Source organism: Pundamilia nyererei, unplaced genomic scaffold (genome assembly GCF_000239375.1).
Source record: "Pundamilia nyererei isolate P.nyererei 1_Seehausen unplaced genomic scaffold, PunNye1.0 scaffold00084, whole genome shotgun sequence".
NCBI lineage: Eukaryota > Metazoa > Chordata > Actinopteri > Cichliformes > Cichlidae > Pundamilia > Pundamilia nyererei.
Genome location: NW_005187485.1, coordinates 1,077,268 through 1,090,422, shown reverse-complemented (window position 1 = coordinate 1,090,422; position 13,155 = coordinate 1,077,268). Strand labels below are relative to the sequence as shown.

The following is a 13,155-nucleotide window of genomic DNA, read 5'->3' as shown; positions in this document are numbered from 1 at the left end:
CGCTCGTCCGTAAGAGTAGCTTTTTTAATTGCAATACATAGATAATTATTAAAATACAAATTTATACCAGCAGGCCTTGGCATAGGACTTTTTTGTGTGTGTGTGTGAGAGAGAGAGAGAGAGAGAGAGAGAGAGAGAGAGAGAGAGAGAGAGAGAATGGCTAACTTGGCAAACCTTAGCTTGGGAAGTTTCGGTGGTTCATTTGGGTTGTTTGCGCCATAAAGCTCGATGGTTACAGCCCAGAACTTGTAGTAAAAGTCTATTTTTATCGTTTTCTTCCTGCAATAAAACATTTCCCCCACTTCATTTAATTTGTATATAACAGAAGCAAAAGCTTTAACTTCAAAAGAGAAAAATGAAAAGATAAAAAAGGATTTGAAAACATTTCACGATCGAAACAAAGGAGCATTTAAAAACAAAATCCTCTAGCACCATTTAGGAATTTAAATGTTGGTTTATATTTGTGTATTATTGTTGGGAGAAATTAAATACAAAAATGACATCACATTACTACTTTTCTTTAATGCTACACAAACTACACTTTATTTTAGGTTAAATCAAGAACGATGAGGTATTTTCCGTGTGCGCAGTATGTTCACAAATGCATCAAAATCTTACTATTAAAAAAACAATATCAAGTTACCAAAACAATAACTTAAATAATGCAAATAGGTAGCTGAAAGACATTCAGGTAGTCAACAGATCCATGCAAATAACAAATGGCCTAAGGTAGCTATCTGTGTGCGGCAGTACAACACATCTAAGTTCTCATAAAACACTTGTTCCTCTCAATATTATAAGAAAAAAAAACACCCAGCATTGTTTCAACAGCACTAACTTTACAACAACATGTGTTACAGGAACATTAAGGACAGACACCAGTTTTCCCTTTCAACCCCTCACCCCTCCCCTCCCAACCAGGCTCTAATCCCAGGTCTGTCCAAGAAAAAACAAAGAAAAAATGAAAACAGTTAACTGTCTCTTCGCCGGTCTTTGTTTTCTTTCTTCATCTTCATCCTGCGGTTCTGAAACCAGATTTTTACCTGTCTCTCGGTCAAATTCAACAGTCTCGCTATCTCGTATCTACGATCCCGGGGAAGGTACATGTTAAACAGAAATTCCTTTTCCAGTTCGAGGATTTGATGCTTTGTATACGGGCAACGTTTTTTTCTGGTGGGCTTTGCGTGAAGCCAGTTGGATGACGGGTTATCTGGAAACCATGAGACAAGAGAGTTAACGCTATCGAGATTAGTGTAAAATTAACAAAACAAAACAAAAATAAAACAAGTCCTGCTTATTCGTTTTACGCACAGTATGACTTTTTTCTTTAGACATTCTTTTTTGTCTGCTGAGAGGCAATTTTGAGGTTTTTCTCTGGCAATATTTCTGCCGAATTTGGAAAAATGCGCAGAATCTGACGTGAATATTAGGGTCATAGTCACCTTATTTATTTATTTTTTTTTTTTTTTATTTTGGATATGATGTTAATCAGCTAGGAGACCGCTATGTCTCCGTACCTTTGAAACAATGCACTCTTATGATAGCGTCATACGCGTTTTCAAGATGATACAAGCCAATGGCATTCAAAACAAATCCTCCACATTCGCGAAAAATTAAACCCTTTTGCTTATGCTATCTAAATGTTTACATCGAGTGACAATAATAAAAATCCAAACCCTGCATTGCTTACTTGGATCCACCTTCCTTTTTTCCTCTACTGACGGATTATCTTCAGTGGCTTTAGACGCAGTTTCGCAGGGAATCTCCACTAGAGACGCACCGTTTTCAGTGTCAGACAAAAGATGCGTGTGCGTCTCCAAAGTTGTGCATTCCGCAGTCCCAATCAGGGGTTCCGGTTTTATCTCATAGTGCATGCCTGTCGATGGTAATCCCGTCAAACACAGGGACGCAGAGACCGGATCCAGCGCCCAAGAGCGCGTAAACATGCCATCGCTGTCCCCACTCGGGTAAGGGTGATGTATATATGTCGGAGCGGTCGTGTTTGGAGTGTGGGCCGAGATGGCACTCCAAGAGCCACCAAAAATAGAAGATTTCGCCTGCAATGGGCAAGACTCCTGTCCGCCATATTCGGTGACCACCGCCTGCTCCACCCCTGCGGCTGACGAGGAATACCTCGGTGCCATATCCTCCTGCTCGGGAAGAATGCGCGAGTCAATGTAATAACTGGTCCCCAAAGTCGACATTGCAAAGACGCAAAGTCAGAAAACGGCACTCTACAGTCCTGCAGCGTTTAGAAAAAAACGTTTCATTGCATGATAAGCTGCTGCTGTCGTGCGCCAGCTAGAAACTCAATGCGTCCAGTAAGTTGAACCTTGCCCAAGACTGGATAGGGCGCCCCAAACACGTGACCGTGGGACAGAACAATAAATAATAAATCAGCCTAGCGCTCGGCTAAATGGCCACCATTTTCCCCCACCATATTTTAATAGCAAATCCCCGCGCTTTTATTGGGAACTATTTCGTTTATAAGCAATAAACGTTATGAATTTTGTCAAGAGAGCGTATGTTAGTGTAATCAAATCTAGCTGTAAATAGGGACGGGGGTAATAATCCTTTAAAGTATCCATTTGTAAAAACATCAAACAAGGTCTTCAGCTGAATATATATATGTATATGTATGCATGTATGTATTCATAAATAAGCATCATAGGGTTATTTACCCCCCATCAAAAAAACAGACTGTAATACTTTAATGACCTCTATAAAACTTCTAATATGTACAAAAATTAGGCTCGTGGTAGCGGCAGATAAAATATGTCAAGATTTTACTTTTTTATATATACAAAAGCAGCAAACACGTCATTAAAGAATCACCAGGCTTTGGAAGATTTAAACATTCTGGGACAGTTTCCAAAACGCACATAGTTGCGTCTGTGTGTCTGTGGGTCCACTTTGAAGGCAATCTAAAACGGAAAGTGGGATGAGGTTATTTGGGTGCCATATACCAGGCCCCTTTTATCACGGGCAATTGGGTTGTTTTTCTTAAGGTTACAACCTGGCTGTCTAAGCTAAATATCACCAATAAAGCTCAGCCTTTGTGTCCTTTCTCTGGCTCAGGCAGACGCATCCGGCATTTCGAGGCAACTGGCAGACTGCAATGATCATAACCGAGGCCTTGTCTGTCCTTTCCCCCTCTCCAGGACGTATACCACTGCGAATTCTTTCATATTCCTGCTTCCAACACTGCTATTTTACACACATGTACTCACAATCATACAGAGCGGTGACCTTAAAATTATGGACGTGGTTAAAACTTGGTGTTTCTTTTTATTATTTTTTAAATCCCAAAGTGTAGTCATGTGGACTTGGCTTTATAACCAAAAAGAAGGGAAAAAAAGTGGTCTATCCCCTTTGCGCAAAGCCATAAAACACATTATTGCACTTTTTGGAATAATACCTTTTATGCCTCTGAAGCAGTGTGCGCCGAGCAATTAATAAATGCAATTAGTAATTAAGAGCGATTCACTTTTCATGATGTGACGAGTTTTACTGAGGTAATCAAGGCAGTTTTGTGTTGTGGGAGAAATAATATAGCCCAACAACATGAGACTACCTAAACCACTCCACAGCCCGCTCTCCTCTTCTGGGGTTTTTGATTTCTTTTCTTTCTTTCTTTTTAAGTGTGAAATTTTGCTTAGGTGTAGCCTGTTTTATTACTAGTAACAATTTTAGAAATTTCCAAAGGCGAAGAACTCAGTGTACAGGCAGTTAGCAACCACAAGTTGATATCATGCACCAAAACGGCTTTATAGCCCCCCATTTGGAGCTGCTTTTCGTCAAATTAGTCAGAGTGCGTTATTGCTTAGGCGTCTAGATTATGGATTTTACTATTTAAAAAGTTGAATGCAAGAAAACCTAACGTAATAACAATTTCAGATAGTTCAGAAAATCGCAATCAAAGGAGTCACTGTTACTCCACGCTTTGTGTGGCACATTTAGATATAATGTCAAGGACAAAAACAACGAAGTAACAGGCATCTGCGTGAAGAACGTCACGCAGTAAAAGTGTAAAAAAACAACAATTTAAAGTACAAAGAGCACAAATGCATTTGCGCTGTACCGGTGCCAGCTTTAAAATTTTAACAACCCGCAGCTCCTGCTCTGGTTTTGTGAATGAAATAAGAAGGCTGCAGTTGCATGGATGGGTTTTATTCATTTGACCAGCAAAATGTGCAAATATTAATCAAATCTCTGGGCTTCTTTAGCACTCACACAAATACCTACATGTAACTGGAACACAAGTTTCCCCAAGGTCCAGCATGCAAATTCCAATGGTTCACTCAGGTTGAATAAAGAATATGTACAAGCCTGAAGCTCTGAAACACTGTGGTCACATTCAGAGCATTTTCAGCTGATCAGCGTTACAAATGTAACTATTTATAAATACAAACACGACAAATTAAACCAGACATGAAAACAAAAATCATTCAAAAAAGACCAACAATCAATAAGTTAGCAGTAGGATCCTATTTTCATTCTCACAGTTGGGTGTGGGGTCTGCACAGGCGTCCTTGGCATGGATGAAGGAGGGCGCCAAAGACGCACAGTCTCATGAGAAACTGAAGCTGCTGGAGAGCTCTCGGATCCTGTTTTCCCGGCTCATTTTTTTCAGTTTCATCCTCCTGTTTTGGAACCAGATTTTGACTTGCCTGTCAGTGAGGTGCACGCTACGGCTGATCTCCAGACGGCGCTCTCTAGTCAAGTACATGTTGAAGAGAAACTCCTTCTCCAGCTCCAGAGTCTGGTGCTTGGTGTAGGGGCAACGCTTCTTTCGACCACTCTTAGCTGTGAGCCAATTAGCCGTACTTTCCATCTTTCCATCCCCTACAATGAAAATCAGCCAAATATTAGGCAACAGGTGTGACAAACGTCATATTCATTAGAAATCATGAACGGATAACATTACATAAACAAAACATGCCAGTGCCCACACATGAAAATGTTCAATCAAATAATTTATCAACTATACGTATTTATTGCAAATGTTTGCACTTGCAACTGTTAGTAAAAGTATATATGTCCTCGTACAATGTCAGATATTTGAGATCTAAATGATCGGCACTTGGATTTTACGCACAAATATCCGAGTGACTGTAAAGCTGCAGATCAGCATCTTACCAGAAAATGATAGTAGTATAATGTGTAGTATATACATATATACTACACTGCTACTATCATATATATATATATATATATATATATATATATATATAACTAAGGTGTGTCTTAAATAACAGTTAATTATATTATTAACAGTTAAAATAAATACACGAGGCCTGTTTTAATATTGACAGCCAAAACATCGTATCACTGTTTTTTTGTTTTTGTTTTTTGGGGGTTTGGGGGATTTTTGTTTCGTTTTTTTTCCTTTGAGAGAGACAATAGCTCTGCATCTCTGCTTTAAATAAGCCAAGTTTAATTTTTCTTCCTCTCTGATAAACTTCTAAGTGCCTGACAGTTCCCCAAAAGCACTAATCTTCCTCGCGTATTTTTGCGGTCAGAAATCTTACGTTTTAAAGCAATGATCGCATCTCCTATTTTTTTTTAGCCATATTTCTGCAGCTAATGCCAGCTCTTCACCTTTTACGAGCTTTTCTGGACACTCCGTACTGCAAGTCTCAGTTGGTTCGGGAGAGGACGAGCCTTCCGAGGAGAGGCGGCTGTCCTCTCCTCTGGCCGGGGCGCAGGGCGCAGTGACAGGCGCCTCCTCGTGGCCCTCTCCATGCTCCGACTCCGCCGAGACGGCCGGCGGCTGGGAGGCTTGGCTGTCCAAACGGGCAGGTCGTTGCAGAGTGAAGTGATTCATGTTTGGCTGGACATCGTGATAGAGCCTGGAGGACGTGTATGTCTGAGACAGGCGGAAGTAGCCGGGGACTGGCACCGTGTTGCCGCTACCCGGGCAGGATGCGCTCGAGTAGGATATGTCATCTACTGTCGCTCCTTTAGGACATTTATCAGACTCATAAAGGCAGTAAGCGCTCTCCTCTTTTATACTCGGCGAAAATGAACACTGAGCCATATGCTGGGCGCTGGGCTGATCCACCCGACAGGATCTCGACGTTTCCAGCCACGTTTCCATTCCTTGAACATACGAAGCAGCAGAGGGGATCACGCTTTGGGTCGTTGGCTCGTTGCGCTTACCGATCCCCGTGAAACAAGAGCCACCGGAGAGTCCATATGAATATTCCGACGCCTGTGGCAAGTACACGCTGTTACTTTGGTAATACGAACCGCTGTCGGTTCTCACGTTGATTAAGGAGTCCACAAAAAAGGAATTTCCAGCTTGGTTGTTGGGGCATGACATCGCTGTGGTATAATTTGACGGTGGATGAAGATAGCCCTTTCTGGCTGACATTTCTTGTGCAAAACATTGCTGAATAATTACTGATACTCACGCTTCTCACTGTAGCCTGCAGCCAATTAAAACACCAGGCGACTACAGACTCCTCCCAGTCCCGATCAGGCATCTCCACTGTGTCATATATTTTGTTTTAGGCTAAGTAAAGAGAAACTTTGAGGGGGAAAGTGGTGTATCAGATGGGTTTAAGTAAAATCTTTAAATCTCCTTAAACTCTTGCACCTATAAGCCTCGAGTTGCCTGCCTTAAGTTCAGCACAACAACTGCTATTTGAAAACTCAGTTGTTGAAAGCTGTCCCTAACCATTATGTACAATGCATAGCTTTATGGCCAGTTTTACAGCACTGTAAAATGAGGGGTTCTAGAGGTGCCTCAGGATGCGTCGAGGATCCAAAATGTGTGTGACTCTTTGGTCCAGGGACTCTTAAGCTTTCGTGTGCTCATCTGATTGTTAATATTATTGGTCAGAACCTTTTAAAAATTTCTCATGGACTGTCCAATAGCAGAGTGGACAGCTGCTCAACTTTGTCGCATTCATGCCAAAACTTCAGGTCACGTTTTGGTGTGAATATTATGGATTAAAATATCACGACAAGGCAACTTTTATTGCAGATGCTCTGCTGAGCATTTATAAGGGCAGCGAGCAGGAACACTGAAGTAAAGGCGCCACAGTTGAACAATGCCCTGGAGCTGCATTTGCGTAATCGTCCCCTAATAGTGGCAATACTGCAAGGAAGGTAGTTTCTTATTTAACAGATTGGAACTTGTTAATTCTACTGTTATGTTCGCCACCGCTGGGATGCCGTATTTTCTCACGTATTTATTCCTTGCTTCTTCAGAAACACCAAGGTCCATATGCACATACTCCACTTTTACTTAATACTTAACAGCATCTCTCTCCATATATATATATATGCGTGTGTGTGTGTGTGTGTGTGGAGAGAGAGATGCTGTGAAGTATTAAGTATTTAAAATAAAAGAATAAATGTATAAAGATATTTCACTTCTCAGGAAACAACAAGTACTACTTCTAAAAAAAAAGTGCTCCGGTAACCTCACACGGATCATATCCCAGTCGGCCGGCCAAGCAAGTAAATCGAGGATCTTAGTTAATTTTTATTTTCCATTTTTATATCATGACAAAGTCAGTTAAAACTAGTTAACAAAAAGCGTTGGGTTAAAAGCAAAATAAATAAATAAAAGATACAAATAAAAATAATACATTAAAGCACGCCTTTAAATAAAAATAGAAGCTGGGTTTGTGGCCGACAGATTTAGGTCAGCCTAAAATGTCGCTTATCGTGGGGTTTATCCTAAAATACAACACCGGTTACGTCTATCTCCCTTTAAGCCTGGAGCCATAAAGTCTAGAAATCAGAGCTGCAGTTTATATACAGCCATTTTATATGGCGGCAAACGTGCAGCAGTCTTGCTGGAATGAATGAGAATATCCATTAACCCCTCTGGATTATTTCCCGTCAGATCTAAGTGTGTGCTGCCCGTCAGCTGATTATTATCATTCCCTCATATTATTATTCACATAAAACTTAGGTGTAAAAAGGGGGCTTTTTATTTATCTGACTTTATTAAATAAATGTTAGAAATCGAATGAAAAGCACGCACAAAGGGACAACAAAAGTAACCAAACGAACCATGGCTTCCACTTTTTAAAAGATTTGTATTGATCCCATAGCGTGTATCCAAGGATGATCAAATCCTCTTCCACTAAATGAAGTATGATCTACATTTAAAAATAAAACAAAACTGTATGGTGTTGTAAAAATTAGTGACCCACAAACTGTTTGGAATATAAACCTTTGAGATTTTATTTCTTCATGCGCATTAGATATGCCCATTACTTTGCACAATTTCAACCTGAGAACTGCTGAATTGAATATACACAGAAATAAATTTTCTGCAGAGTTTTCTTGCGGAACTTTTCCAGAAATCTTATTATTATATGATAACATACAATAAAACATCTTCAGGTCAGTTATATGCAGACAGAAATGATTCTGGATGTTGTGGGAAATAGACTTTCTTAAATCACAAGAAGAGAAGGGGAAAAAGAAAAATACATCCCTGTCACTGTGAAATGAATATGACAGTATGTCTGTGCCTACCTTAACAATAAAATCCTGAGGTGGTTACATATTTTAAAGCGGCTGAACGTCGAGTCAAACTTCCTTCATATCTCAATTCACGGCAATGACATTGATCTGAGGAGCGCCACCCAGTGGGCAAACACAACAGGCCCACACTGGAACGCAACACCAACGGAATATTCCTACCACGGCAAGATGCTGATACAAATGAGGCCGGAAAGGTCCGTGAACACAAGTTTCAGTGCTCCCAGCCGTTGTTTTTCAGGCCCTTAGTCACAGTTAATAACCTTGGTCTCAGACGCTTTATTGCACTGCACTCCAAACGCTCCAGACGAATCCGCGTTTTATGGCCAAGTTACTGGAGCAACTGGGAGGATGTGCAGCAATCAAAGCGGCATTCCTGGGAGCCTCACAGGATGCACGGTATAAGGAAGGCTACAGGGCCCTTATTAGCTTATGACAGGCTATTCAAGTTGTTTTCAGGGCCCTAGTGCTGATTATAAAATCACATTGAACACTTTTTCTTTTTTACCATCTTTTCATGTGCAGTTACCTCCATTTGCCTGTAAGATTCCCAGCTTGTTTATGTACTAACATACTTATGTAAGGTCTTTGGATTAAATCACTCCACATAATAAATAAATGATGATACTGTTGGTGGTGACTGTACTCACAGTCTGGGGTTTCTCCGTGTCTTTATTTACCCCATGTGCTACTGCTGGTTCAGGCTGACACAGGCTGACTTGAGCGTCCAGTAACAGCTACAACACTTCGTGGAGCCACATGAGAAAACAAATACATTTGTTTTTAATTAGATCTACGCGATTTTTTAAAGTGTCAAGATCGTTTCAGATTGACCTATTAGGAATGTAAGGTCAAAAATAAGCTTTTCCACATCCCCCTCCCAGAAATGAATGAAAGCCTTGTAACGGATATCAAATAATAACTGCAGAGGATCTGATTTCCAGCCACGAGGGAATAAAAAGCGTCAGACCTACATATCATGCATCTGATACGACCCACGTGCTGGCATATAAAACAAAATATTGGATTATGTTTCTTTTGGAGGCTCTTTTATCAGAGGTTTGCCCTTTGGACGAATTTGGAAAGTAATCCAACTTTTACGAGCATGTAGTAGGGTCAAGCGCAGATGTTAAATATCAGTGAATCTCAGACTTAAGTGCATGAGACGAACAAATTTGTATCCGATTATGACTTTACTCATTCCACAACTATGCAATGCCGTGGCAAGCGTTTTTCGACCAGCTGATCACTATCAGTGGTGTCAAAAATCAGGAGGGGGGTCTGTTAGTAACCCCAAAACCTAGAAAAAAAACAACGTTTTTAAATCCCCAGACTTCTTGTATTTGCACAGGAACACTGAAAAGATGGCGGGGGGGGGGAGTCAAAAGTTTCGGCCCGCAAAAGATGTGTGTTCGCGCTTAAATTGGGCCAAATCAAGATCCATTAAAGGGGACAGAAAGATACACGTGCGTGCGCAAGTAAACTTTAATCATATAGTGGAACAAAATAGGATTTTTTTTAATGCATCTTGATGTATATTATTAAATAAAATGAAGGGAAATCAGACAGATGTGGTTTTCTGCGTAAGCACCCCCATGCAACCATTAGACTTTAACATCTGTCGAGCTTAATAATAATAATAATAATAATAATAATAATAATAATAATAATAATAATAATAAAGGTATAAATAATTATTGATGGAGAGTGGCACTTTAAAATCTCGTCCTCCTGTCCAGGTAATGATATAGATGTGTGTGTAAAAGAGAGAGGTGCGTGTCCGCTGTCTTTGTTCAGTTTTTTTTATAGCAGGGGGTTCGTGGTGTAGTACTGTAAACGGTCTCTGTTCAGTTTCTTCTCCTTCATCCTTCTGTTTTGGAACCAAATCTTGACCTGGCGATCTGTCAGGTTGAGCATCCGCGAAAGCTGCAGACGCTTCTCTTTGTTGATGTAAACACTGAAGAAGAACTCTCTTTCCAGTTCCCTGATCTGATATTTGGAGTATGGACATCTCTTCTTGCGCGTCCTCTGGCCACCTGGAAGACAACAAAAGGCAAAAGATCGTCACTTAAGATTAACATGGACCCCTTTGCACCCGCGTGAGATCGCCAGTGTATTTCTCGCTGATAAGCAGCCCCAGCTTTGGAGTTCAAGTATCTTCCCCCTACACTCAGGCCTACAGGATCAAGACTTGTAAACATAGGCTGGGATTGATAGTGAAATCTGTAAAGTGAGGGGGGGGGGTTTTGGGGATTGAAGGCGTAGGCCTAAACGACACATGGGAGTATCATGTATCTGGTATTCTTTTACTGTTCCCTATTGATCTCGCTGTGGGTAGAGAGCAGTTATTTTAGCTTTAGCACTATAAATGCTGTTATGGAAAGCAGCTGGTGCATTAAAGCCTTGCAAATCCAGTGAATTTGTAAATATTTATCCAAAGAAGCAGGGTTAAGCCTAAACTCTTGTCCAGAGTCAGATTTAAACGCCCAACGCACTCCACTTTGCACTGCGCGGAATAAACAAGAATGCTAAATCTTAAAATGATCCAAAAATGGCTTATAATCAATGCAGAGGCTCTGTGGTGTGTTTAAAAATATCTAGGTCGCTGTTAGGCTGTTATGTCAGTAGTATTTAAAAAAAAAAAAGAAAATAAAAATTAACATTTGGCATATAAATGTTTTACAAGGTAATTATAAAAGTCCATACAAGTGCACAAATGAAGGGGAAAAACAGAGGCCATGTTGGAAATCTTGAAGACCAGCTTAACGCCAAAGTCTTCACGGCCAATTTCAATCCCAAGCACGTGATCTTGTCGTTTATAACATAGTTTTGTTGTAGGGTAAATCTGCAGGCCCTCCATAAACCTTACGTGCTTATAAAACTGCATATAAAAAGCTTTAAGAGCAAGGCGTAAGATTTTTCTCTGTGCATTAAGCAGGTTCACTCACTGCTGCTTTTGCTCTGCCTCTCCTCGCTGTGGCCGGAAGACGACTTGGGGCTGCAGCTCTCCGCCGTATCGGAGCCCGGGTGCGCAGGAGCTGGGCTTGCTTTGGCGTGTCTCTCCGTGTCTGTCGCGTGTGCCGTCGGCGTTGCGCCGTTCTCTGCGCTCCCGTAAGCAGTGTCGAAAAACTGATCGAACGCCTGTGGCAGGACCCCGTTCCTGCCAACGCTGCCATAGAAGCTGGGCGTCGGGTTGGAGGAGCTGCAGTGGCTGGCGCTGGGGCTGCCTTTCACCAGGATCTCTCCCCCCCGAGAGGTCGGGCTCGTCCAGCTTTCCCTGTGCACGATGTCCTCAGCGAAGCAGTGCGATAGGCTCCCCCTGCTGTGGTGCCATTTACTTGAAGTATCAATGCCATAGTCTCTGAAAGCCACATCTCTCACGGATGGGACCTGTGGAAGAGCTGAGGACTGGTAGGAGTATGTCATGGGGCAAGAGGACTGGCTCTGGGTTAAATAATGAGGGAGACCCGAGAACTCTGCTCCGGAGACGTAGTAAGTGCAGCTCGGTAAATACATATTGGAGCCAGAGATCCGTTCATCAAAATCCATATTCTGTGGCTGAAAACGTCCTATAATAATCCTTGCATAGTTCCTCCGCGACGCTGCGCTCCAGTCACTTTGAGGCAGACTGGTGGAGCAGAAATCCTTAGACGTACAAGCTGACGTGGGGATCCATCTCTATCCATTCCTGAGGGCCAAAGCCATGTGACCACTGGCACAAAATGACAGATAGCCTACGTCTCAACGTGTAGGTTATATGAGTGAAAGAGTTTATGAAGTCGATCTTTGGCCGTGTGGAAAAGGAAAAATACTGAAACGGAATTTTGCTCAGAACTATTTTGGATATGCTGGAAGAGCTGAGCCTCTTATACACTGATTTTCATTGTTCCAGTGGGGTTATCTGGCTGAAGGCCTATTAGTGCCATGCTACAGGGTGGAAAACCCCTGAATTATATCAATTTTTACGCAGGCCAAGCATACCTGCAATTATATTATTTTATTTTTTATTTATTTATTTTTGGTTTCTTTCTTTCTTTCTTTCTTTCTTTCTTTCTTTCTTTCTTTCTTTCTTTCTTTCTTTCTTTCTTTCTTTCTTTTTATTGTTTTTAAACCTAACATTCGCCTTAACCCCGACCTCAGCACAGACGCCTGAGCGCTTTTGAAGATGAAGATCAGGTTTTCGGCCGCGTCAGCAGCAAAGATACACACCCGGTTACGCACGTAAGGGTTAAACTTTGAGACACAGATGACAGCATTTAGATAGAACAGATGATCTGTTGAGTTTGATAGCTTGACAGATTCCAGTTTTGAAAAAAAAAAGGTGCTCAGTCACACATGCGTAAATTTATTAAGAAATTAGAAGCCTGTAAAATGGGATTATTTCTTGTCTGTGGATTTAATATAGCTCCTCTGGTTATATGGCGACCAATCAAGTCCCCAAGTGTGGGGCGATGCGAGACATTGTGTACTTTTGTTTTTCAGGCATCCGCACAGATTCACACCCAGGAGCAAAAAGATAACAGACTGTGAGGCTTTTTTTCCATTATATTTTTATATTTGCAAAGATATTTGTTCAGACCAGCATTTCCATGATCGTTAAAATATATTGAACCGCAGTTTGTTTTTTTGTTTTTGATTTTGTTTTTG

The 13,155-nt window shown here is 41.2% G+C and overlaps 3 protein-coding genes across 3 annotated transcripts; all 3 read right to left on the bottom strand.

Annotated features, from left to right (window-relative positions):
• Positions 1 to 928: 928 nt before the first annotated feature.
• hoxa9b (homeobox A9b) lies at positions 929 to 2,204 on the bottom strand. Its single transcript, XM_005738472.1, has 2 exons — positions 1,691 to 2,204; positions 929 to 1,210 (listed from the first exon to the last, which is right to left on the bottom strand). The coding sequence occupies exons 1-2, from the start codon at positions 2,202 to 2,204 to the stop codon at positions 972 to 974; spliced, it is 753 nt and encodes a 250-aa protein (XP_005738529.1). The 3' UTR covers positions 929 to 971.
• A 2,084-nt stretch (positions 2,205 to 4,288) lies between these two features.
• hoxa10b (homeobox A10b) lies at positions 4,289 to 6,376 on the bottom strand. Its single transcript, XM_005738471.2, has 2 exons — positions 5,602 to 6,376; positions 4,289 to 4,845 (listed from the first exon to the last, which is right to left on the bottom strand). Exons 1-2 carry the CDS (start codon positions 6,374 to 6,376, stop codon positions 4,571 to 4,573), a joined length of 1,050 nt encoding a protein of 349 aa, XP_005738528.1. The 3' UTR covers positions 4,289 to 4,570.
• Positions 6,377 to 10,193: 3,817 nt separating this feature from the next.
• Positions 10,194 to 12,147, bottom strand: hoxa11b (homeobox A11b). Its single transcript, XM_013912221.1, has 2 exons — positions 11,457 to 12,147; positions 10,194 to 10,544 (listed from the first exon to the last, which is right to left on the bottom strand). The coding sequence occupies exons 1-2, from the start codon at positions 12,055 to 12,057 to the stop codon at positions 10,312 to 10,314; spliced, it is 834 nt and encodes a 277-aa protein (XP_013767675.1). The 5' UTR covers positions 12,058 to 12,147; the 3' UTR covers positions 10,194 to 10,311.
• Between the last annotated feature and the right edge of the window lie 1,008 nt (positions 12,148 to 13,155).

Bases quoted from the DNA above. Each gene is read 5' to 3' on its own strand.
- hoxa9b (XM_005738472.1), bottom strand. From the start codon at position 2,204: ATGTCGACTTTGGGGACCAGTTATTACATTGACTCGCGCATTCTTCCC. The intron at 1,211-1,690 runs GTAAGCAATGCA...CATGGTTTCCAG, and splicing joins AAAAAGGAAGGTGGATCCAA to ATAACCCGTCATCCAACTGG.
- hoxa10b (XM_005738471.2), bottom strand. From the start codon at position 6,376: ATGTCAGCCAGAAAGGGCTATCTTCATCCACCGTCAAATTATACCACA. The intron at 4,846-5,601 runs GTGAAGAGCTGG...TTTTCATTGTAG, and splicing joins TCCAGAAAAGCTCGTAAAAG to GGGATGGAAAGATGGAAAGT.
- hoxa11b (XM_013912221.1), bottom strand. From the start codon at position 12,057: ATGGATTTTGATGAACGGATCTCTGGCTCCAATATGTATTTACCGAGC. The intron at 10,545-11,456 runs GTGAGTGAACCT...GTTGTCTTCCAG, and splicing joins GAGGCAGAGCAAAAGCAGCA to GTGGCCAGAGGACGCGCAAG.